This window comes from Copidosoma floridanum, unplaced genomic scaffold, assembly GCF_036245765.1.
Source record: "Copidosoma floridanum isolate Cflo_tuat_1 unplaced genomic scaffold, Cflo_Japanese_pri ptg000022l, whole genome shotgun sequence".
In the NCBI taxonomy this organism is placed as follows: domain Eukaryota; kingdom Metazoa; phylum Arthropoda; class Insecta; order Hymenoptera; family Encyrtidae; genus Copidosoma; species Copidosoma floridanum.
The window spans coordinates 5,566,984-5,591,398 of record NW_028321899.1 but is presented as its reverse complement, the minus strand read 5'-3'; the positions used below and the strand labels follow the sequence as shown (position 1 = coordinate 5,591,398).

General features: G+C 34.1%; 1 protein-coding gene across 5 annotated transcripts in view; it reads right to left on the bottom strand.

Annotated features, from left to right (window-relative positions):
- Klp10A (kinesin-like protein 10A) overlaps window positions 1-24,415 on the bottom strand; it is a 592,557-nt gene that overhangs the window by 280,806 nt on the left and 287,336 nt on the right. For all 5 annotated transcript variants that reach the window (XM_089594987.1, XM_089594986.1, XM_089594990.1 and 2 more), the window contains exon 4: window positions 8,064-8,094. In XM_089594987.1, the coding sequence (XP_089451113.1) occupies window positions 8,064-8,094 (31 nt within the window). The remainder of the gene's footprint in view (window positions 1-8,063; window positions 8,095-24,415) is intronic.

Genomic DNA, 24,415 nt, shown 5'->3' with positions numbered 1-24,415 from the left:
ATAGCTTTGTAGGATATAAGAGAAAAAAGATCAAGACAAAGTATATGCGTTATTTGTCAATTTTAAGGCAGCATTTAATGTAATAGACAAACAAATTTTTTTATATAAAAATTAGGGCAAAGAGAAATAAAAAGAATTATGCAAGAAATAATAAGAAATATTAATTCACAGAGTAACTAAAAACAACATAATAATAGGAGACGCAGTCACAAATAGTATTAGAACATGATAAAAAATAAGATAAAGCAGCCTGTACAGCCCAACCCTACTTAATATTTATGTATATGATCTGGAGGAGTAAGAAAACAAAAAGAAAAAGGGAATTGTTATAGAAAATAAGAATATTTTCTGTTTGAAGATTACAGATAACATAGTAGCAGTGATTCAAAAAGATGGCAGGAGTCTGTCTAAATAAAAAAGAAAACGAAATACTTCTGAGGCTAAGAGAATCACCAGAGGGAAAAGTAAAGGCTGAAATGTACTACTATAGCCAAGAGTTCAAAGAACATTCAAGATGCAATCGAGAGCAAGAGATGACTGAAGCAATATAAATTACTAATAAAACCATAAAACTGTATACAAATAATAAAATAAAAATGGAATAATTAGTAGGAATAAGTGTATCTATAGAGATATGTTGATAAACAAGGGTAACTAGTAGTAAGACAAAAGGGGGCGCTACAATAATCAGTAATAGTAGTATTAAAATAACGAAAAATATACTAGAGGCATACCAAAAAATGTCAGTGTTTGTTAAAAAAATATTCAAAATAAGAATGAGTTAAATAAAACATTGTGTACACAAATGTATTTTAAAAACCAGTAAATAAATGTAAGGAAGGAAATAAATCAAAACAACACGCATATTAGCCTTATTCTATCTTATTTCATAAATAAGAACAAGTAGTGGATCCAATAAGAAATTGTATAGGTTTATCTACTTGTATTATATCACGCAAAAAAGTTAAAATATTCATACGCACTATTTCTTAATACATGAATTCAACGTGATTCTATCATAAGGGTACATTTTTTTTTTTTTTTTTTTTTTTTTTTTTTTATATCGGGTTACCGCGACAGCCTATTGGCCCAGTCGCCAGGGCCACCCACTCACCACCTATGTGTGGGGGTGTATTGCCACACCCATTAAATCCTCTCTTTTTAATTGATACCATACAAATCATACTATGGGCACAGTGGAAGTATCTCCGGTGTAACACACCTTGTCAGTTAAGCTGACACTCTCTGCACCGGGGGGAAGTGCATCGGGTCAACTCACCACTGTGTAGCCTGGGTCCAAAGCATCGGATCCAGGCTAATTAGCATCCCCGGAGAAGCCCCATGTTTCAGGGGCCACTCCTCGCCGGGTAGGCCAGCGATCCCTGCCTGGCATCGGGCCGGCTAATCCCTACCTATTAGGCCCTAACACTGTTTCGCATTCACCCAGGCCCGAAGACCTGTGGAGCAAGGAAAAAATCCTGGAATTACTCTGAAGGAAAATTTCACGGAAAAACCCGCCCCGAAACAGCCGGGGTTACATAGGAACTTTTTCCGGTGAAAACAGTTTTTGAAAAAATCTGCACTCACCGGGATTCGAACCCACGACCCCTAGAACAGCGTTGTATCAGTAGCAAGCACGCTTACCACTGAGCCAACGCCGCTCTTTTTATCATAAGGGTACATGTTGAATTACGATTTTTTTTATTAAAGTACATACATTAATGAATAACTTGCAAAACTAATTTTTTTCGAAACTATAAAAACAATGGGTTTAAAAGAAGGAGCTTTTTGTATACATCATTGAATAATAATTTCATGTTTATTTATTTGTTTATTTAAAAATAAATCAATATATTATTATTTATGTAAGATTTATATATGGCACTAGTTACTAAGATTTCTATACATGCGCAATTGCAAGAAGTTGAGACGCTGCGACGCTACTGTTGTATTGTCTGATTTTTTTTTCATTCCCGCACGGTCAGTCAGTCTCTTTTCACGCACCCTCTGCTTTGTATAACCTTTGATTTGATCTTGCCTTTTTCAGTTAAGCTTACAATTGTATTTAAGATTGTAAAGACTAAAGGTAGTAGATACTCAAGATAGCGTGAAATAAGCGTATTCACATTAAGAGTGACAGTGTCGAACTTTTTATTTTCCAAGACCATATCCACACATTCATACTACTAACAGGTTATGGGCCTTTAATTGTAGTGTGAGTGTGTATGCGATAAATCTCTTTACCCTTTTCTTCATCTCTCCATGTTCGAGCTCATCTCGCATTACTTTTTTTTGTGCCTCTTTACAACGTGTTACCGTAATGGCAGAAGCAACCGGGAGTTCTTTGTTGGGTGACGAGCAGCGTGAATTAGAGATCAGCAATCCCACCACCCCGACTTCTTCTGATAGGACATGGGTGATCCCCAGGAGGCGGCAGAGCAGCTTCAAGGACATAAGAGTGCAGCAGCCGAATCACCTTCAGAAGTGAACAACGGCCCAACTCTCGAAGCCTCGAATACTACGACACCGAAGTGTCGCTATTTTTTTCTCATATTGGCCTATCGTACCCTTTGAAATATTTGTGTTTTGTTTCAAGATGGCACAAGATAGTTTACCTAAGATTGCACAACTAAAGTTTTTTTCATTAGATAGTTTTCTTTGTTCAGAAATTCAAAGAGCTCGACAGCCAGCACGTATTTGTTTATACGAGAGATAGGCCGGCATCGTGACAAAAGAGACGCGTTATTGTTAAACCAGTCAGTCATCGCTAAGGAGGACGCCTCGACGCAAGTAGGGGAGGTGCGCGTTTCGGTTGTGGCTTGCATTCGAACGAACTGGGCGGGCGCGTCCTCTCACGTTATGGCTGGTGGCGCGTGTAGAACAGTAAATTCTGTTAATCGGCCATTTTCTGTCTATCTCTATGCCCGTCAGATATGATACTGACGCCATTTTCTCTCGGATTCATTCACGCTCGATTTCCATGTTACGATTACAGAGAAATTCTGAACTTTACACCTACGCGGATAAATAAAAATAGAGTACATTTGCTTATTTATTCCCTGTAACTTCTAGGTAAAAGTGCCATGAATATGATAAACGATGCGTACAAAAAGATTGAAGACGATCTAGGGAAACTCGACGAGGTGATCATAACCCATAAAAACAACCTGGCCTTGTTTACCGTAAACAATAAGGCTGTTGCATACTTGAATAATTTAAATTTAAACTCTATTAATTTTGTGTCCTAAAGTGCTGGAATCACGCTGATATAGTGCACGGCCTCAGACATATGTTACGCTCGCATGTTCAGGCCGTCCATTGTAGCACGTTTCATAGCATAGGTGGCGCGCATTCATTGCATTCGTGTGTGCGCTCTACTTGTGATTTCATTTTTTCTGGGACACAGTTTTATCTGATAATCGTCTTATTTTTTTTCTCTAAAATCATGGTCTGGATTATTTTAGGAGGAGATGCACATCACAATTGAGGCATGCTAGACCTGTTTGATTTGATAGAAAAATGTGCTGGTAGGATTCGACTCGTCCCTAAACAACAGCGTATTCTAAGTAAAGGATCTAAAGATAGAAAGATAAATTTTATTGATATCTCGACTAAAGATAAATTCAAAAATTTGAAAGATAGATTTGATTAATACCTGGACTTAAGATAAAACTAAAGATTTGAAAGATAGAAAAGACAGTCTAAAGACAAAGATAGAAAATTTAAAAAAAGAAATAGTGCGAGCCAATCATGAAGTAAAGATAGAACTAATGAAAAGAACCTTTCAAAACCCTCAGTATAATAATTTTATAAGCTCACGAAACGAAATTCCCGGAGTTTCTAAGAAAGAAATTAATGAAATGGAAAATTCCATTGAAGAAGAGAGACATCAACAGTGCTCTTGGATGTCGATGAGGTTTGAGGTCATCGCCTCACAACATAAAAAGGCTATTGAAAAAGAGAGAGAGGAAAACAACAAGGCTCAAGAGGCACTCCGAACCAAGTTTGAGCAGCGTCTAGCTGCTCAACAAAACATAATGAGGTAACTTAAGCGAGACTTTTCCAGGAGCTAAATACACGAAGTAAATAAATTTACTACCTCTACCCTAGATCCTAAACAAAGTAAGCAATTGATCAACTTGAAGCAAGACTCCGTCAATAACTCACTCACGATTGGACGTAGTACATCCAACGATAGCTTTAAGATAAAAGTTATTAATAAAGATAGTTCAGGTTGTTTTAACTATTCCCTCACTCATGAAACCTAAAGGAAATTATTTTTAAAACAATCACAGGCAGAATTAAAAGCTAAAAATTATTTCACACGATGGATCTAAAATTAGAAGCTACTATAAATACCACTCAAGAAAAGATTGAGAATGATAAAGAACAGGCTTTAAACGTAATACTAGGTAGATTGTCCCTAGATTACCAAAACAGAGTTTATCATATTACTAACCCCTTCATAATGATACAAAAAATCAAAGAAATGAAAAAAAGTGATATAATAATGAATGCGTATCAGATACGCAAAAAAATTCACTCTATTAGATATGACCCTAAAAAAAAGTGCTACTAAATTGTGCGAAATTTTTGATTGATTAACAAGAGATTTCAAACTACTTAGTAAAACTCATATTTTAAAGATGAGACTTAAAATTTAAGATGAGAAAAGAGGTAGCTTTTATCACGCAATTGTCCATGCAGTACCAGACGTAAAAATTGCAGGATTTAATAGATTATTTGAAAGCGGGGATGGCTTATCCTCTGAGTATTTACGACAATATATTTTAAAACAGGAAGCTGTAGGGATCCCTTCCACCATCATCAGCTAGTTCGGGAGCAAGCCGAAGTGGGGCTGGAGCTGGACCAAGCTGAGGTGGGACAGGTTCTCGATCCACTGCTACTGTGCCAAACACAAACGCAGCAACATCCAGTACCCTCTGTTATGAATGCAATGATAAAGGCCACTACTCAAGCGACTGCTCGAAGAAGGGGCAAAATCTGAGGTGCTGTTACATCTGCCAACGATTCGTTCAAAACTTAAGAGAATACATTGGCATATGCAGAGGTAATTCAAATAAGTCTAACGATTGGGATTTTAAATGCAGTAATGGTGGTGGTAGTAATAGTAATAAAAACAATAATAATAAGGATAGACAGAATAATAAACGGAAAGATGATAAGCAGCATGCAAAAAATAACAACAAAAGAGCCTAGGTTGATAACAAGAAACGAGTGAAAGAAGGTAAAAATAATATACAGTTGCCTAGATCTAATGCATGTAGTGGTTTGCTTGTTGTTGACTCCGAAACTCTGCTCTCTACGCACATGGAGAAAGAACTAATAAATTATAATAAATAAATAATGATTGAAACAAAAACAAAATTGAGTTTGAGGCAGACTTAGGTGCTACAGAACATTTTACTAAATACAAACTTTACTTTAAAAATTTTAAAGATTGTGAAAAAAAATTGATCCAATGCGTGAACAAAGATTCCTCCACGGACTCCAGAGCGGAGGTAGAAGGGTGCGTTTCGGGTAATAATAACCAAAGTAAGATAGTCCTAGATAAAATCATATGCACAGAAGCGCTTGCTGGAAACTTGCTGTCACTTCGGCAGTTTGCTGAGAGGGGCATGAGTGTTTGCTTAGATAATACAAAACTAGACATTTTCGACCCATGTTGGAACGAAACAATAATATCAGGCGTCCATAAGAGTCCTTACTGGATAGTGGAACTAGTGCAAGATGGCCAAAGCACAGGTAACAAAAAGAAGTGCAAAGAAAATGCAGATTTCTTGATGACCGGAAATGCCTCTGCAGCAAAAATAAAGAAGGTTCAGCAAGTCAGCACAATTGATAGGAGCTACCCTAGAACTTCAAATAATGTATCTGAAAGAGTTTGCTTGGATACCACTCAAGAAAAAGAGTTTGAGAAAACTGTTCAAGATAAAAAAATTAATGATTATAAAGAAATAATAATTGGTGAGATTCCAGAGCCTCAAAGTCCTTTTACAGAAAAGTACAGAACATTTGATAGAAGTAACAGAGCCATGCTCTGGCATGCAAGATTCGGGCATGCGTCAGTGGACTAGCTTAAGACATTGCACAGAAAGTTTCCAGACAATAAAGAATTGAATAAGGCTATGTTCGACAACTTCATTGCAATATAGGAGGTGTACCAAATCACTAAGATTAAAAGATTGCCTTTTAATACCAAAAGAGAGAGGGCATCTAAGCCACTTGAGATAATTCACGCCGACACAATGGGACCAATTAGTCCAACCACTCATTCTAAAGGGTACAAACTTATAATTGTATAAACTTACTCGGCTTTAATGCAAAGATGTGCTATTTAAGAACTGATCTAGGCACATAGTTTAAAGGAGGTCAAACAATAGAAGTTCTCCAGAGGTTAGGAGCTAAGCTTTAACTGGCCTGTCCAGACACTCCTCTGCACAATGGCGTTTCAGAACGAATCAATCGCACATTGTAGGACAAAGTCCGAGCCTACATGTATATTTTCTCCATATATTTTAGATCGTCATAACCAATCAAACGAGTAATCCAGAAGCTAACATGATCTCCATCTTCGGCTGTTTATTCACTCAAACTAGTTTTAATTAATCAATATTCCTCTAGTCATTTCATTGGAACATTAAAATTTAGAAGATACGAACGTGAGGGAGTGTGAGATTTATATTTGGCGCTCGTAACTGAATTTTCTGTACGTGCGCAATAGCTAAGAGTTGAGACGCTGCGACGCTACTGTTGTATTGTATGATTATTATTTTTTTAATTTCCGCGCGGTCAGTCAGTCTGTTTACACACACTATCTGCTTTGTATAACCTTTGATTTGATCTTGCCTTTTTTAGTTCAGCTTTCGATTGTATTTAAGATTGTAGAGACTAAAGATAGTATATACTCAAGACAGCGTAAAATAAACGTATTCGTATTAAGAGTGACAGTGTCGAACTTTTTATTTCCCGAGACAGTACCCATACATACGAACAGTTTATACAATTGTTTTACTTTTTTTTTGAATCATTGACATAACCATGTATAAAACGGAAAAGTTAATTCCATTTAACATGCACTCTATTACTATGTTTAAAATATATTTCATCAATATGTTCATCACTTATTTCATGTAAGTCCTATATATAATTCCTAGCCCTCCTTTTAAAACATTCACTGTGTGTATGTTTCAAAGTTTTTATACAACTTTATCACTGGAATGACAAGCAAAATTTGTGATACGTATGCATCATTAAATTTATAGACTCATATATAGATGAAGGTACTGTTATAAGCACTCTCGGTCTATCTATGTCTTTTTGTGATAATAGATAATTTTTTAATTGAATCATGAAAAGCCGAAAGATATAAGTTTGGAGAAACTTTAAACTTTATTTCCTCACCCAGGGAAAGATTTTTTTAGTTCTTGCGAATAGTTTCAAATTTCTCTAAACCTATATTCTTCGAATTTTCAAGTTTGAATTGAAAAATTATGTACCATCAGTAAAGGACATAGATGAACTAAGAGTTCTTGAAACAGTACTTCCATCTGTAAATAAGCTCTCTAAATTTGATGATATATACGTATCATAAGAACTGCTTGTTAGACTAGTAACAAAGTTGCATAAGAACTAATATCTAATTTATCTACAAGCGGCAAAGTCATTTTCAATCATACCTTACTATAATGTTTTTTGTTGGTTGACTTTGATTAAATCAATAGCATGATAAATACATTGTAAGATATATTAACAAAGTACTAATATTTTCCAATGTACAGCCAAACATTATTGAAATTCGTTGAACCATTAAAAAAAAAAATTTTTTTTCAAGAATTGAAGATAAGACTTCAAACTAAAAAAAACAAATAATACGTATCTTTTTTGTTAAAAATGCTAAAATGATGTTTTAGTTATTTTCTGATACTCTAATCAACGTCTTATTCTAGTAGCTCACTTCATGACTCCAACATTGAAAATACACAAAAAACATATACATCAAATTGGTAAATGTTACTATAAAAAAATAAGCTATTACTTACTTTTAATAGGGACAGTCGATTTCACTTGATTCTGAAAAATTAGAAGAAAAAACATATTACTATACACAGTCATTACTAATGTACTCAAGTAATTCATATAAAAACTAATAAGCCTTAAGTTAAGCATACACAACCGTATATATGATTTGATGAAAGATAAACGAGAAAAAAAATTAAGGTATGTGTTAACTTTAGTGTGTATTATATTCCATATATTTTTACTAATAATAACTGTGCCTTCTTACAAGTTAATATAATGTAGTATAATAATGGTAATTTTTTTTAAACATTAATATGTATTTGTCAATCATTTTTTAAATATTTTGTTAAAGTTGCAAGCATAAAAATTTTTTAAATGGTAATTTCATTTTTAACAAAATTTTCCAGTAGTTTAAGTTAATAGTCTTGACCTAGTATGAAAGAATGTACCAAAAAGGTAAAGGGATAAAAACCTTCTTCAATTTGTAGAAATTTGCCATTGTAGAATTATGTTGTCAGTTTTTCTGAAGTAATATATAATACTTTAAACAACTTTTTTAAACATTTAATGTTAACTAGTTTTCTAGAAAATCAACCATTAAAGAAATAACTGCAAAACAAAAAAGTTGTTAAAAATCGTTTGTTTCAAAAATTTTAGCTTTCATAGCAAGAATACAAATTAGAAAAAACCTTTTAATCGTTTTGACCTCATAACTAATAATTTGTAAACAATGTCAAGTGGCTCTGGTTGCTAGTCTCACTGATATACAAAGCAAATTCCCATGAACTGTTGTCATCACTAATCGCAAAAAATACTTAAACAATTTTGCTAAAATTTCACATACTGATTCTTGACACTTCCAAGATAGTTTTTGGATAGTTTTTATCTTGAAAAAATTAATAGCAATAGCCATAAATAAACTTAAAGTTTTTCTAAGAATCTTTTTACTTTAGGATATGCTAAATGACGTCAAAATAAAATCGAAGCCACCTGCAATCGATGTAAGTGTGTCTGGTTGTAATATCCCCGAGCAAACTATTACCATAGTCTATTACCATTGTAGTTCACCGTCAGTACGAGTACATCTAGAACAGAATCATTAGTTACAATAATAGTCTGCTCTAACTTTAAATTTGGCCCACTTCTCCGACTAACGGTGAGCGGTTAGTTATCTGGGAGAGGACACGAGGACAAAATTTTCTTTAGTAAGTGGCATACTTTCTTCCCACACGATCTCTGTATGCAAAGACTCCGAGAATGAAAACCAAGTTCCCACCCGTCTCTTTACCATTGAGAATAATACTAATAAGGAATGACTGGAAGCATCACCACATGCCCCGTTCGGGGCCATCATAAGTATTTACGTTACCTAATTAACCATCAATCATATCATTTTTTAGGGCCATCTAACGTTCAACTATCTTTACACTAAATACATTTCAACAACCATTTCCAGCAACGATTCGTCTACTAAAAGACTGTATAAGGCCGGCCACTATTAAGGGGGCTCCTTCACGAAAGTCCCCAAACAGAGATATATTATTTCTTGTAAATAAAAGTCTACTGAATTTAATGGTGGTCTAAATTATATTTCGAATAGGTCAAAATTTTGAGAAATCCGAGCTCAAAGTTGTAACTATTAGCACGTGTTCCTATGGGGCAGCGTGAAAAACAATTTGTTTTCGTTTATAATAAACCTTAATTAAATATCCCAGCAGACTGAATATATACGTTTTGTAGATGAAGTTTTCCTCTGTAATATGCTGTATTAAAAATTGTGGATAAAGGACCATTTTAGCGAGATATTTGTGATGGAAATAAATAAATAGTGTCCGGGAGGTCAGGAGGTCGCGTGGGTAGCAGACGTACTTGTTCACGACATATATATACTATATACCTATATATTACATCGCTATACTACACCAACACAGGTGGTCTGGTCTGGTGGTGTACCCTCGTATGCACCAGACTGGTCAAAACAATAATTAATTTTTCGTACAAAGTTAAACTACACACATTAATATCATTTTTCCCACTTCATACGTTATTAAAAATATCATAATGATTTTCAGACACATTTGTTTATTGAAAAACAAAATTTTATTTTTTGTTTGTCTTTGACCTCAGCAGTAGTCGTAGGAGCCCCCTTAAACCAAGTAGGTCATTTACTAACAGACGTCACGAGCAAAGTTGTTCATCACAAAGCTAGAAACCTTGACCACCAATGACCCTGCATTCTCTTCTTTTAAGTACAAACATTTAACTGGAAATGACCAATCCTCTTCCAGGTCTGGGCTGGAAAAACCTCACACTAGATGAAGCTATAAAGAAAAAATAAACTTGAGCTAATGAGACAGTCTCCGATAGGTTAGTGTCACGAACCAATTTTTCTACCTTTGATCACCAAAAAGGCTAAGCTCCATAACAAAAAGAAAGTGCTGTTAGTGTGAAAGATTGTTTTTAGATAAACCAATTTAACTTTTAAATAGATCCACAAGTTTTTTTGTTTTAATAATACAAGAAAGAAAGGATCAAGTATGCGTAAAAGCGTGTATATAAATACATCCTTATAAGGAAAACAATTGTCAGCATTTATATTTTTGCGATTTTCTCACATCTCTGAATTGTTTCTCCGCTAACTATGTGATGAACGTTTTAAAGTCAAAACATCACCACAATCACGAATGGACAGATTACGAAAGAATAGAACACAATAAATATTAATTGCTGTTTTTATACAGTTCAAACGCCTTTTTTTCAATTTTTGAAAATTGGAAAAAAAACGAAGAAAAAATTGCGGAAGTAATTATTTATTTATTGTAAAAGTAACAAATAAATGATAAGTAAATGAATTCTTATCAATTTATAGGAAAGTTGCTCTACTAAATTATACTAATTTCTGAGTTTTCGAAAAAAACATTTATCTAAAAAAAGTTAGTTTATTGAATAATTTATTAACTAATGCAATTTGCAATCAAACCAAATTAATTATTAAACAGTTAATTTAATCTAAAATTAAAAATAAGCGATAAACCACACCATAACAAGAAGTAATCAATTTCCTTATATCGGGATCGTGCAGAGTGGGTAAGGGCCTTGGCTAGTGTGCAAGAGGTCTGAGATTAAAATATGTCTAGAAACTTCTTCCTTTAGAATTGGTTTAATCCAATAACCCTGACATTGATTACTTAAGCATTTTAGCTATTCAAAAAGATGGAATTATATGAATTTGTATTTATTGTAGTGAAATGTAAGTATTTAGGACTTTGTTGCTCTGGTGGTAAGTTATTGTAATTGAAAAAAAAAAATTTTAATTAAAAATTTTTTGTCAGTTTTAAATATGCAGCTTTAACAAATGGTCCGTATTATTTAATGTAACGTAAGAAAGAGAAAATCAACGGCCCTTTAGGGCCAACAAGTACATCATGGCAAAAGGAGTTTACGGTACTTTTTAGCATGGTTATATTATTTAAAACTTTGTTACAGCTCATTATTCGACCACAACTGCATGAATTCCGAAAAAAAATTATTAAATTAGAATTACGCGTCAACACACTATAGTGCTCTACATCATAAATGTCAAGTGAAGCCTAGTGCTACAGAATATAAAGATAACACTACTACCAAATAATTTTATAGATATAACTCACCAGTACCCTCACGTAATTATTTATAAGAAAATAATAAAAAGTGTCACACTTTTATCATGTACTTTTATTTATATTAGTTTTTGTAAAATCGTAATAAGTATCAGATTTTTATAACACATATATGTATACTAGTGGGGCTCCACTACTCTGCATACTACACACGCCAGCACCCCGTATATTTAGAATTTTAAGAACTTAGAAAACTACGAGATAGAATTCTCGGTTCCGATGATAATTAGAGGTATTTGGCATAATAGCTTAATTTGACCTTTTTCCTAGAATTAAAAAAGTACTGTTCAACTTTATTTAACATATTTACATGCAATAATAATTGTACATCAGAATTTTTAAGTACACAGATCTCCCAGTTAGCCTTCAAAATAAATGGAAATGTATTTTAAATTTAGGAAATGTATAAAAAATTTAGAACACAACAGTTATCACTGTGATCCGATTATGCGTTTCTGCGTTAGCAGTAACCGTTTTTTAAAAATATAATTCTACTTCAATTAACGTTAAGTCTATATAGTTTCCGAAATCCACTCTGTTTTAGATGCAGTTTGTTATTAACTTTCCGGGGTAATAAAATTGACTTACTTTTAAAACATATCGTGTATTATCGCATTGTGTTAATCTAAAGTTTACTATTTAAACGTCCCACAAAGTGCGCTTACACTATAGGCTGTGAAGGTGTGCAACAGCTAGGCTATAATACTATAACATGTAACACAGAAATGTAGGCGTATCCCTCTTCTACACTGATAGATTATTTCTATATTTCATCCTCATAGTATATGGTCTGTAATAAGCTCATAATACAAGAATCACATGAACCGGCCACTAAATCGAGCTTTGAACAATGTTGGGGCAAGGAACAAGGTATATAAACATTTTATCCATATTCACTTTAAGTAAAACAGCAGTCTGAAATAGTCAACCTGAATTAGGAACTAATTTAAATAAATTATAGAAAATTTAGAGAAGTGTATTTAAAAAAAAAATGAGGTTTCAATGTTCGTATGTTTAACTAAGTTTATTTTTCACAATTGACATAGGTTGTGAAATTCATCAATGTTAAATACTCCTTTTGAACTCGAAAAAAAAAGTTCAAACTACATGTAATACAGGTACAGTAGTTGGACTGCCATAATGCATAAAAAATTAAACCTGCCCTTCCTCTATACTGTTGTATTGTTTCAACTTGCCAGAATTTCTATTAATTAAATGTATTTTTTTTCTTATTTTCACGATTTTTGTCTATTTAATAGGCTACTTTGATTTTTTTTAAATCCTTATTAGTTTACCAAAGTTTTAATAATGCATTGAATTAAGCATTAAATGAAACATGAATATAACAAATGACTAGTTCTTATTTCGCACACACACACATACACACACGCGCACGCGCCCGCACGCACACACACACACAAACATTCTTGAAAAGCATAAAACACAATTGATTTCATAAATTAAAGTCTGTATCAAAATTTCAAAATCCAAAGAATTTCTCCTAAAACATTGCTTAAAGACATTTATCACAATTAGCGGGGCAACACTTAGAGAGGCAAGGGGAGCGGAAACATGAAGCAACGCTGGCAATTTGCACGTAAAGATAAATCTATATATAAGTGTCAACGCATGTTCGAGTGTCAACCCGTTTTTCCTTCTGTTATTGACAAAATGATTTGTAGATTCGTTAAAAAATTTTACATAATATTTATTGAACAGTATTCTTTAGTACAAACAAATTAGAAAACTTCTCCGGAGTGTTCCCTTATAAATGCAATTGTAAAAAGTTGTTCCATAAACTTACATGTTTAATTGAGACTTTTTGTAAATTAAATATAGAAACGACGGTACATAAAACAATCCAAAATTTTGTGTAAAATAGTTTAATGGTATAAAAAATATACGTTTTGAGTTTTAGCACTATCTAATAGAAGACCTTAGCTTATAAACATTTTGAACTAATACTCAAGGATGTATGTACTAAATTTCTGGTTTAATCAAGTAGTAGAAGCAGTATAGTAAAACTTTATGACATAAGCACGTGGTTCTATCTTGCTTTTTTTACATATTTTATTCATCACTATTAAAGCAGTAAGATTATGAAAGAGCAAAAGGGCTAAATTCTGCTGAAAATTTCGTAATTCTCCACTTGATGATACTTAAGCTCAGTTTTTTTACTTTGCAGCTAACAAATATGGTGTAGAACTACATGCTAGTAGGTAAATAGATTGTTTCCATTACTTGTAGGCTTCATTATTGTAAAATAGATATGAAGCCTTAACAAATGAGTTATTACATAAACTTTCACGCAGTTTTGAAAGTAAGCGTCATAGATAAGGTAATCGTCCATTTTAAAAAGTGATAATACATTAATAGAAAGAAGTTTCGTACCACACCGTAGTCCAGAGCAAGTTTACTCAATCACTTTGTATAATAATATAATGACATGAAATTTTGTGCACATGTTCCTCATTTCGTACATGATAAGATGTTACAAACTATAACTGTGTAAGAAACATTTAAGTTTTGAAAAAATTTTCAAAATACTAATATTGACCAAAGCTATAATAAAACTAATAGTTTTAGGTTGTAATAATACGTGTGTGAACAGAGACCCTTCTTAAGATTTGAAACTATAATTATTAACAAAAAAAACAGTATTTCATAGTAATAATTTATTAATAGTCATGGAAATACTGGCACTATTGAATAAAGCAGTTTAGATCATGTTAAGCTATAGAAAAGTAAAAGTATCTAAATACTTAAGTTTTAAATAAGAATCAAACAAAATATTAATTGTTCTAAGAATAACTTCAGATACTTCATCTTTGCAGTAACTGTGCAATTTTCTACTTATACCTAATACATTGTTTAAGTGAGCTAGTTAGAGAACATAGAGCTGAGTAAGCGATTGTATGAATATATTAAACAGCTTAGTAAAGAACTACAAGCTATGTTAAGGGGTCATACCCAAACGCCGCACAGCGAGATAAAATGATATTTTTCGTTTTACAACTATGTAAACTTCCTTAGAAGAAATATTTTTTCATCAAAGGTTTTGGATCTTATAAGTATGATGACAAGGAATAACAGAATATTAAGGAGAAATGTAAAAAATAAAGTCCTAACCTACAAATTTTGGATTATTTCAGAAGTTTTTCCATTTAATTTTTTTTTTTTTTCTGTTAGAAAATAAGTTTTGAAGAGCTGGTATTATACCTTCATATTTATTTTACATGTATTCCTAATTTTTTTAAATAAGGTATCAAAATTGCGTCTAAAAAGTGACTTTTTTGTCAAAATCAAGCATAATTCCAAAAAAAAAAAAATTATTTTCCTCAGAAAGTTTTTAGAAGTGTAAGTGTTGTGGCTGGGAGTTAATAATAACTATTCAATGATATAAGAATAAATTAACCTATATACTCATATGGTATTTGGAAATTTTCTTCGTGTTTTGAAAATTATTTTTTGTTCTTTTTTCAATATTATTGTTATATGCAGCGATAGATAAAACAGGGAACAGTCACATGGTTTACAGCTTTAGTTACTAAGCCTTGACACGAAGGTACACTTATTTGCGTATTACACTGGGAGCCAAAATAGGTAAGTGTATTAAACTTAAGCAAAGTACATTACCATCCTTGCTTTATCCGGTCCACGCATTCCGAACAAACTTATTCCATTGATTCTCATAATTTACGTGTTCGGGGCTTACTGTTGTGAACTCTAGTTTACTGTCTGTATTACACATACTTATGGCAGAATTTTAGGATACGTGCCAAATAGATTTTGAGAACTCTAAAAAGGTTTTGTTTTACCAAACGTAAGAAGAAAGAAGTATTCCCGTAGGACAATCATGTAATGTGTGTGCTGAGTAGAAGAGTTTTTTCGTGGATATAAGTGATTAGTGAATATCGGCAAGTAAGTATTGTGTATTTTCTTGGTACTCGTATCTTACAGTTGCTGCCGATAGGTTCAACAATTATTAAAAATATCGTAAGAAACTTAACAACTTAACTTAAATTCAGAAAAGTACATTTATTCTTTGATTTTCCTAATGCTAAAAGTTATAGAGCTACAATTACAAGTAAAAAAGAACATTACCCGCAACGTTATCCTAGTAAAACATTAGTTGTAATGACAATTAGTCTCGTCATAACTTTACTTGTGCACATTTGAGCTTACGGAAACGTATATAACTTAAATAAATGTAAGTATACATCAAATGTTTGCAGTTTAACGACTAAATTACAATATCATATTCGATTCCATCTGTATTTCTTACACATCGATATTTTCTGAATGAGAAAAAATATGAGCTAAACAGAATCGCTGTTGAATGTGTTTATAGATTTTTATTTCAGTAATTACGATTTGTACTTTGTGAGACTTCGCACTGAAAATTTTTGAGATTATGTTGATATTAGCTGCAGTAAGAACTATTTGTATGTAAGAAATTTTTACTTTTGTTGATTTAAGTCAGAGCTGCATGTCATCGAAATATCTTGGGACTTCTTACATCGATGTTGAGCCCTTATAAAAAAATTGTATTTTGTAAAAACCTAAATGATCTATGAATAATTCTAATAATCAACAGTTTGATGTGTGATTTAACAAAAAAAATTGCAAATGCTTAATAAAAATGCTTTGAAAAATAAAATGAATCAAGACAAAATTTATTGCAATCACTTTTAATTATAATTTAAGAAAGGTAACATCTCGTGCCTATGAAATGAAACTTACTTGTTCATAAATAGTTTGAGAAAATTAAGTATATAATTTATATTTTTTGATTCATCGACTACTTCATTCCAATGATTTATTGGACAGCTATTTTCACGTGATGAAATGAGTTTATGAACGAAGCTGGTAATTAGAAAAACTAAGCAAGCACACCTGTATTTCGATGACATGCGTATAGTAAGGGAAAAATAAATGTAAGAATTAGATAATATTACGATAAAGATTTTTAGTTGAAACTGTGTTCTCTTCATTTGCATTCAATTAATATTGTTATTAACGTAAATAACATGAAAATTGATTATTAATTAACATATACCGAAGTGAGATAGTCTTAAAATTAGTCGGTATATTAAATTTATATGATATACTGAATGGGCGTTCACAGTTGCTGTTTTTTTTACCTACATGAAATCACTGTCTTTCTTTTTAGACCAGACGACGGGGACAAAATAATATCAAAACTTGCATTTTCCGGGCGGTAGCAATGTTTCGATTGATTCTTATGTATTTTTAGCTGTAGAATACAATTATCGTTACCCGTACTTTGTAAAAGTTGTGCTTCATTTTTTATTTAACAATTTGTGAAAAAAAATGATTTTTTTTTACATTTTCCTTTATACCTTCTTTCCTGTGCATTTTTAGCATTATGCATGTGTATAGTTTTTTGTTCCTTACTTAATTATCTACAAAATGAGATCTGGTGCGATATGCCAAGTGCCATTGTTAACCTGCAAAATGCGTTGTAAGTTTAAAAAGTGCGTTTTTTTAAACATTCAATATCTCAACAATTAAAATACCTAGGAGCTTGAAATTCTCAGAAAATGTTGCTATAACTAATATAAATAACTGCACCAAATTCCAAACGATCGCTTTTTAACTTTTAGAGTTATTAACGATCTAAAATTTTTTCGAAGCTTAATTGCATAATGCACCAAAGTTGCTGTGATCGTCTAATTTTGATCCAACTGGTCTCAAAAATTCAAAAAACTATTCAAATTTAATATCCTGTTCGAATTTTTAAAAAAAGTTAATTAGAACCTATTTTATAGCAATTTGTTTAACACTAGTAGTTTTAAACACACGTATAAAACTATATAACTTTTACAAAAATCAATACTGATGATTCTCGTTTGCACAACTTTGAAGCTGGTATTTTTTTATAAATTTAAAAAAAAAAAATTGTCCTAGCATGCACGGGAGGTGAGATAATTTTTTTTTTTTTTTTTTAAATCGTGTGGACGTATTATACGTTGTACAGCGGTCAGGTTCAGAGGGATTGAATTTCAATACTTGTTCTTTCAATAAAAAAATATATTGTACCTGCAGCGCATGAAATAGTATAAAATAACAATTGTTGAAGTTGACTGTGCGAGAGCCGAGCGCGCCGGCCGACGTGTGCTGCAGAGGTGGGGGGAGCGACTGCGGCGGCGGCGGCGGCTCTTCGAGCGCAGCTCAGTGACAAGAGAGCAAGTGGTTTCAAATCATTCATTCTCGTTAAAATATCATTTTTTCAGTTTCTTCTGTACGTACAAAAATCCTATTAAAATCGATTTGGGGTAGCTTGACGATATATTATCGATGGTTATTACTATTTTTATGGACGATTAAGGTTTTCGTATTTATGAGGCCCCTGAGAAATCGGAGCCAGGTGATGGTAAAGAAGGAAAAAGTGAGCATGGCCAGCCAAAGGGTACACTGAGGGCAGAAGAAGACGAGAATAAGCAAATGCGTATGCAGAGTACAGAGGAAGGGGAGGTGACAGCTTGTAGGCTGAACGTGGTACCAACACTACCGGCGGAAGATAATTAGTCGACGCAAGCAGAGGGGGCAAGTTCACGAGACGAAACACAGAGGGCAGCACGGAGAAGGGAGAAAGAGGCGAGCTGTGGAGGAGACGACAGCATTGACGGCAGTGATGGAACAGATGTCAGCGAGAGTAGCAAGAGAGACGTAAACAACGTCAGCAGTAACAGAGGCGGCAGAAGCGGAACGGTAAGCAGAGGTAGGCGTTTGAAAGCGAGGTCAGAAAGCGACATGGATGCTAGGATAGGGAACAGCGTGCAGGAACTGCATTTGCGGGAAAAAATAAAAAGGTTAGAATTCTAATTAGAGCGCGAAAAAAATGAAAGATACAAGGTAGAATTTCAGGAGAGTCAAAAAAGGGATAGGTTAGTGAGTCCGGGCAGCGAGGTATCAAATGTGGGAGGGAGTAGCGTAGTCAAGGCAGTAGAAGACGACAGCGTTTATGAGTCGGAACGGGGCGTCATGAACTGTAATAAGGAACGCGGAGTCAAAGAAAAAAATGTAAACACGGCGAGAATCCCGGAAGCGATGAGCGCAAGAGAGTTTGAATATGAGAAAAAAGAGAGAAAATTGAGGAAGAATAATGTATTTGTAAAAGGGATTCGCACAGTAGGTGGGGGCATAGCACGGGAATTAAACGAAGTATTTTACAATAAACTTGGTGTGGAGGCGCATATTGTCAATATGAGATGCGGTTGGGGGGGGTTAGTAGTGAAATTAGGATCTTTAGAAAATAAAGTAAAGTTGATGCGGAATAAGGGGAAGTTGCAAAGGCTTAACCTATGGTTGGAAGACGATTATACAGAAAGAGAGAAAGAAATCTTGAGGTGGATCGATAAAAAAGCTGAGGAAGAAAAGAGTAAGGGACTTAAAGTTCGCAAGGGATACCTCAAGCTAGAAAGTGGGGATAAATGGTGGATGTGGGACGATGTGAAAGGGGAACTGGTGGAGCAGAAAGAAATAGATAAAAGTAGGAAATTTCGTTTGGAAGAAGGTATGTTATAATGGAGAGGATAAGGAAATAAAACTAGTCTCTTGGAATATAGCAGGTATGCGGAAATTAAAAGATGTATATAACTACGTGAATAAGTTCGAAATTATAATATTACAGGAAACGTGGGTAGAAAAAGTAAAAGAGAAAGAATGGGAGAATAAACTCGATAAAAACTACGATTGGAGCTGGAAACCAGCGGTTAGAGATAAGAAAAGAGGAAGGGCTAAAGGAGGGATGGTTGTAGGTATTAGAAAATCTTTGTCTAAAGAATTGGTTGAAGAATGGGATTATGGGTTAACTGTAAGAGGGATAGTAATGAAGGGAAATAAAAAATGTAATATAATTGGCGTATATAATAATGTAAAAATTGAACTAATGTTAAGTAAACTACAGGAGGTCGTTGTTGTTTTTACAAATAGGGGAGAGCAAGTATTAATTGTGGGAGATTTTAATGCGAGAATCGGAGAATGGCAGATAAACGAAGAGGGGGAAAGAGAAATGTGCAGAAACTCAGCTGATAAAACAGTTAATAGAGAAGGTAAGAAGTTGCTTGATTTCTGTGAAGAGTCAGGCTTGAGCATTAGGAACGGAGCAACAATAGGGGATTGGGACGGAATGTGCACATTCGTGGGGGATAATGGACACTCGGTTCTGGATCTGGCATTAGAATTAGAGAATAAAGAAGGTAGTATTGTTAAAGAGCTTAAAGTGACGCTAAGAACCGAATCGGATCACCTTCCAGTAGAATTGAGGCTAGAGGGAGGAAAAAAAAAAGAGTGGAAATCCGAAGATAGCTCAGGTAATAGGACTTCTTTGAAATGGAAGGAAAGTAAGGGCACAGAATATAATAATGAAGTAGAAAAGAGGGAACAAGATGTATGTATAGAGGGGATGAATATGCAAGAAAGGTGGGATGCACTTTCAAAAATTATCTGGGAGACGGGTGAAAAGCTGAAAACGGTCAAAAAAACGGGGAGGGAATGGACTATAGAAAGAGACGAGGAAGTTATAATACAGAAAAAGCAAGTGTGGGCTGCGCTAAAAAAATGGGCAGTTTCAAGAAAGAAAGGGGATAAAGAGAATCTTAAAGCAGAAAGAAAAAGACTTAGAGAAATCAAAAAGAGTAAATACGATGAAGACAGAGACAAAAAATGGAACAGGGTAGTAGAGAGTAAAGGTATGACAGAGTTTTGGAGGGCAATTAATCAATTTAGGCCGAGAAAGAAAAAATCTGGGGCGGCTATTAGCAAAGAGGACTGGTTAGCGCATTTTAATAATTTGTTAGGGGCACAAGAAGAGTCAAATACGGGAGGGATAGGAGATAGGACGGAATTCAGGTTAGGAAACGAAACGACTTAAGAGCAGAAACTAAATTTGAAAAATTTAGAAGAAGGTCTAAACGAGAAGATAACAAGGAATGAAGTATTGCAGTCATTAAAGAAAATGAAGAATAACAAAGCGGCAGGGGAGAATGGGATACCAGTAGAGTTTTATAAGGGGCTAACTATGTTTTGGGTTCGTTAATTAGCAGGAATACTTGACGAAATGTTTAGCAAGGCAGAGCTAGTGAAAGGTTGAGAGATGGCGAGAATTTACCCTATTCACAAGGCAGGGGACGAAAACAACGTCAAAAACTATAGAGGGGTCTCTTTATTGGATGTAGGCTACAAGATACAAACGAATATACTGGCGAACAGGCTGAGGAAGTGGTTTAAAACAGCGTTTGACAAAGTGAATAGGAAATTTTAGCAGAAAAAATGGAAAAAATGGGCATCAAGGAAAAGATTTTGAATATAATACAAGGAATTTACAATAACACGGAAAATGAGGTCATTTCGGCAGAGGGAATTTCAGAAAGGTTCAAAACTGAAAGGGGGGTTAGACAGGGGTGTCCGTTGAGCCCGTGCTTATTCAATATTTATCTGGAAGATCTAGAAGACGAATGGGAAAAGAGAAACGAAGGGGGTACAGTCTTGGGGGGGGAAAAGATTTTCAGTCTGAAGTTCGCGGATGACGTAGCAGTAGTGGCAGACACAAAAGAGGGGTTGCAAAGCATGTTAAATGGTCTGGAAAGGTACAGTAGCAAGACAGAGCTAATGGTGAACACAAAAAAAACGGAAGTCATGGTATGCCGAAGGGGGGGTAAACTAGCGAGGGAAGAGGAGTGGTATTTTGAGAAAGAAAAACTAAGGGTAGTAAATGAGTACAAGTATTTAGGTTTTTGGTTTACAGCAACCAATACATTGAGTCGACATGTAACAAAAACGGCAAATAAGGTCAAGAAAGTGGTAAATACTGTGTGGGGAATTTGGAAAAGAGCTAACATGGAGAGCTTGTACTTAATGGACTCAATAGTTAAAGCTGGGTGTCTGTACGGAGTGGAAATATGGGGATGGGAGAAACGGGAGCAAATAGAAAAAGTGCAGAGTAAATTTGTAAAGATGGTTTTAGGATTAAGTAGCAATTCACCGGCATACATATGGCAGATGGAAAGTAATAGAAGCAACTTAGAAGTAGAAACTATGAAAAGAGCAGGGACATACTTATTGGACATAGCAAAAATGGGGGAAGAAAGGTGGCCTAGGATTAGTCTAAAAGAGGAATTGAGAAGCGCGGTAAACAGAAATTCGAGTAAATGGTTTAAAGCAATAGAAGCGGCATTGAGAGGGGTTGGGGATAGAAAAGGAATCGGGGGCTACTTGAGGCAGAGGGAATTGAGAACCTCGGGGAAAGACTCAGCAGAGGGGCAGAAATAAAGATAGACCAGGGGATCCAGGCAAATTGGGCGAAAATTAAAAAGTCAAAATACTGTGACTACTATAAGGAATTAAAGAAAGAACCGAGAGTAGAAAATTACTGGGAGGATAGAGAGATAAACGGAAGGACAAAAGAACAATGGACAAGGCTAAGGTGCGGTAATGTGGGAAGAGCGGGCAATAAAGGATTCAGCGAGGTATTGTGTAGGGGCTGCAAAAAAGAACCGGAAAAACTTAAACACATTTTCACGTGCTTAGGCATAAAGGAAATATTTCGCGAAATTTCGGTGACGAAAGTAGAAAAGTGGGATTTAACGGGATCGAAAGATGAAGTAAGAGCTAAGGTTTTAAATTTACTGAAAGAGGATCCGATTAGGTGTTTTTGTAAATTTAGTAGAGAATTAGAAAAAAAAAGACTCAACAGATCAAGAACCGAGGTACCGGGAAGAAGGAGAGACGCAGGAAGGGGGTATAGATATAGTCTGACGGAAGAATCGAGAAAGAAAGTGGAAGCGGTTAAATGCGCACACGTGGAACTGCCACAGGAAAAAGATCAGGTAAAAAAAAATGTAAATTAAGGGGGGTAAGAGAGATTGCGGGATAGAAGAGGTAGAAAAGTAGGTAAACAAGCGGATAAACGGCGGCGGCTAGAACTCGAAGCGTATAGTATAAGAGACATGGCGAATGCACGGGACTGTCGTGCCAAGGAGACAAATATTTGTAAAAAGAAAATGTATATTCTGTACAATGGAAATAAAAATTATTAAACTAAAAAAACTATTATCATCATTACACTATTTCAGATATAATTAAAAAAAATTTCTTAATTAATGTTAAACATAAGCTTTAAATTTGAGAAGAAAACCTTAATCGTCCATACAAATTGTAATAACCATCGATAATATATCGTCAAGCTACCCCAAATCGATTCCAAAAGGATTTTTGTACGTGCAGAGGAAGCTGAGAAAATGATATTTTAACGAGAATGAATGATTTAAAACCACTTGCTCTCTTGTCACCAAGCTGCGCTCGGAGAGCCACCGCCGCCGCAGTCGCTCCCCCCACCTCTGCAGCACACGTCGGCCGGCGGGCTCGACTCTCGCACGGTCAACTTCAACAATTGTTATTTTATACTATTTGATACGCTGCAGGTACAAAATATTTTTTTATTGAAAGTACTAGTATTGAAATTGAATCCCTCCAAACCTGACTGCTGTACAACGTATAATACGTCCACACGAATTTAAAAAAAAAAAAAAAATTATCTTGGCTTCCGTGCATGCTAGGACAATTTTTTTTTTTTTTTAATTTATAAAAAATACCAGTTCCAAAGTTGTGCAAACGAGAATTATCAATATTGATTTTTGCAAAAGTTATATAGTTTTATACGTGTGTTTAAAACTACTAGTGTTAAACAAATCGCTATAGAATAGGTTCTAATCAACTTTTTTTTAAAATTCAAACGGGATATTAAATTTGAATAGTTTTTTGAATTTTTGAGACCAGTTGGATCAAAATTAGATGATCACAGCAACTTTGGCGCATTATGCAATTAAGCTTCGAAAAAAATTTTGATCTTTAATAACTCTAAAAGTTAAAAAGCGATCGTTTTGGAATTTGGAGCAGTTATTTATATTAGTAATAGCAACATTTTCTGAAGCTCCTAAGTATTTTAATTGTTGAGATATTAAATGTTTAAAAAAACGCACTTTTTCAACTTACAACGCAATTTGCAAGTTAACAATGGCACTTGGGATATCGCACCAGATCTCATTTTGTAGATAATTAAGTAAGGAACAAAAAACTATACACATGCATAATGCTAAAAATGCACAGGAAAGAAGGTTTAAAGGAAAATGTAAAAAAAAATCTTTTTTTTTCCACAAATTATTTAATTAAAAAATGAAGCACAACTTTTACAAAGTACGGGTAACGATAATTGTATTCTACGGTAAAAAATACAGAAGAATCAATCGAAACATTGCTACCACCCGAAAAATACAGGCAAAAATCTCCGCCAACTGGTCTATTTCGTATACGTCAATAATTGTAGAGTAACCTTCGAATTTTTCTTACAAATAGAATGCCAAGCTACCCAACTAACCTCAAAAGAAGACAGAAAAAAGTTTTAAAAGGACTTTTCCCTATAGCGTAGAAGGAGGACGACCACGTATTAAAACAGAAAAGGCCAGTTCGAGCACCTTATATGGGCAAGCCTACGAAGTGTTCGATTATGTCAAATATAATATCGAATTGTTGAGATTAGCAGTAAAGTTATGCCACATTCATCTTGCTAAAAATGATACTTATGAACAAATAAGTAAAACAGATTACTATATAGAAGAGATGGAAGTTAAAGATCATACTGTACAGCCAAGTACTAAAATTGCTGAGTACAGGCATTTTCCTAAATCGGC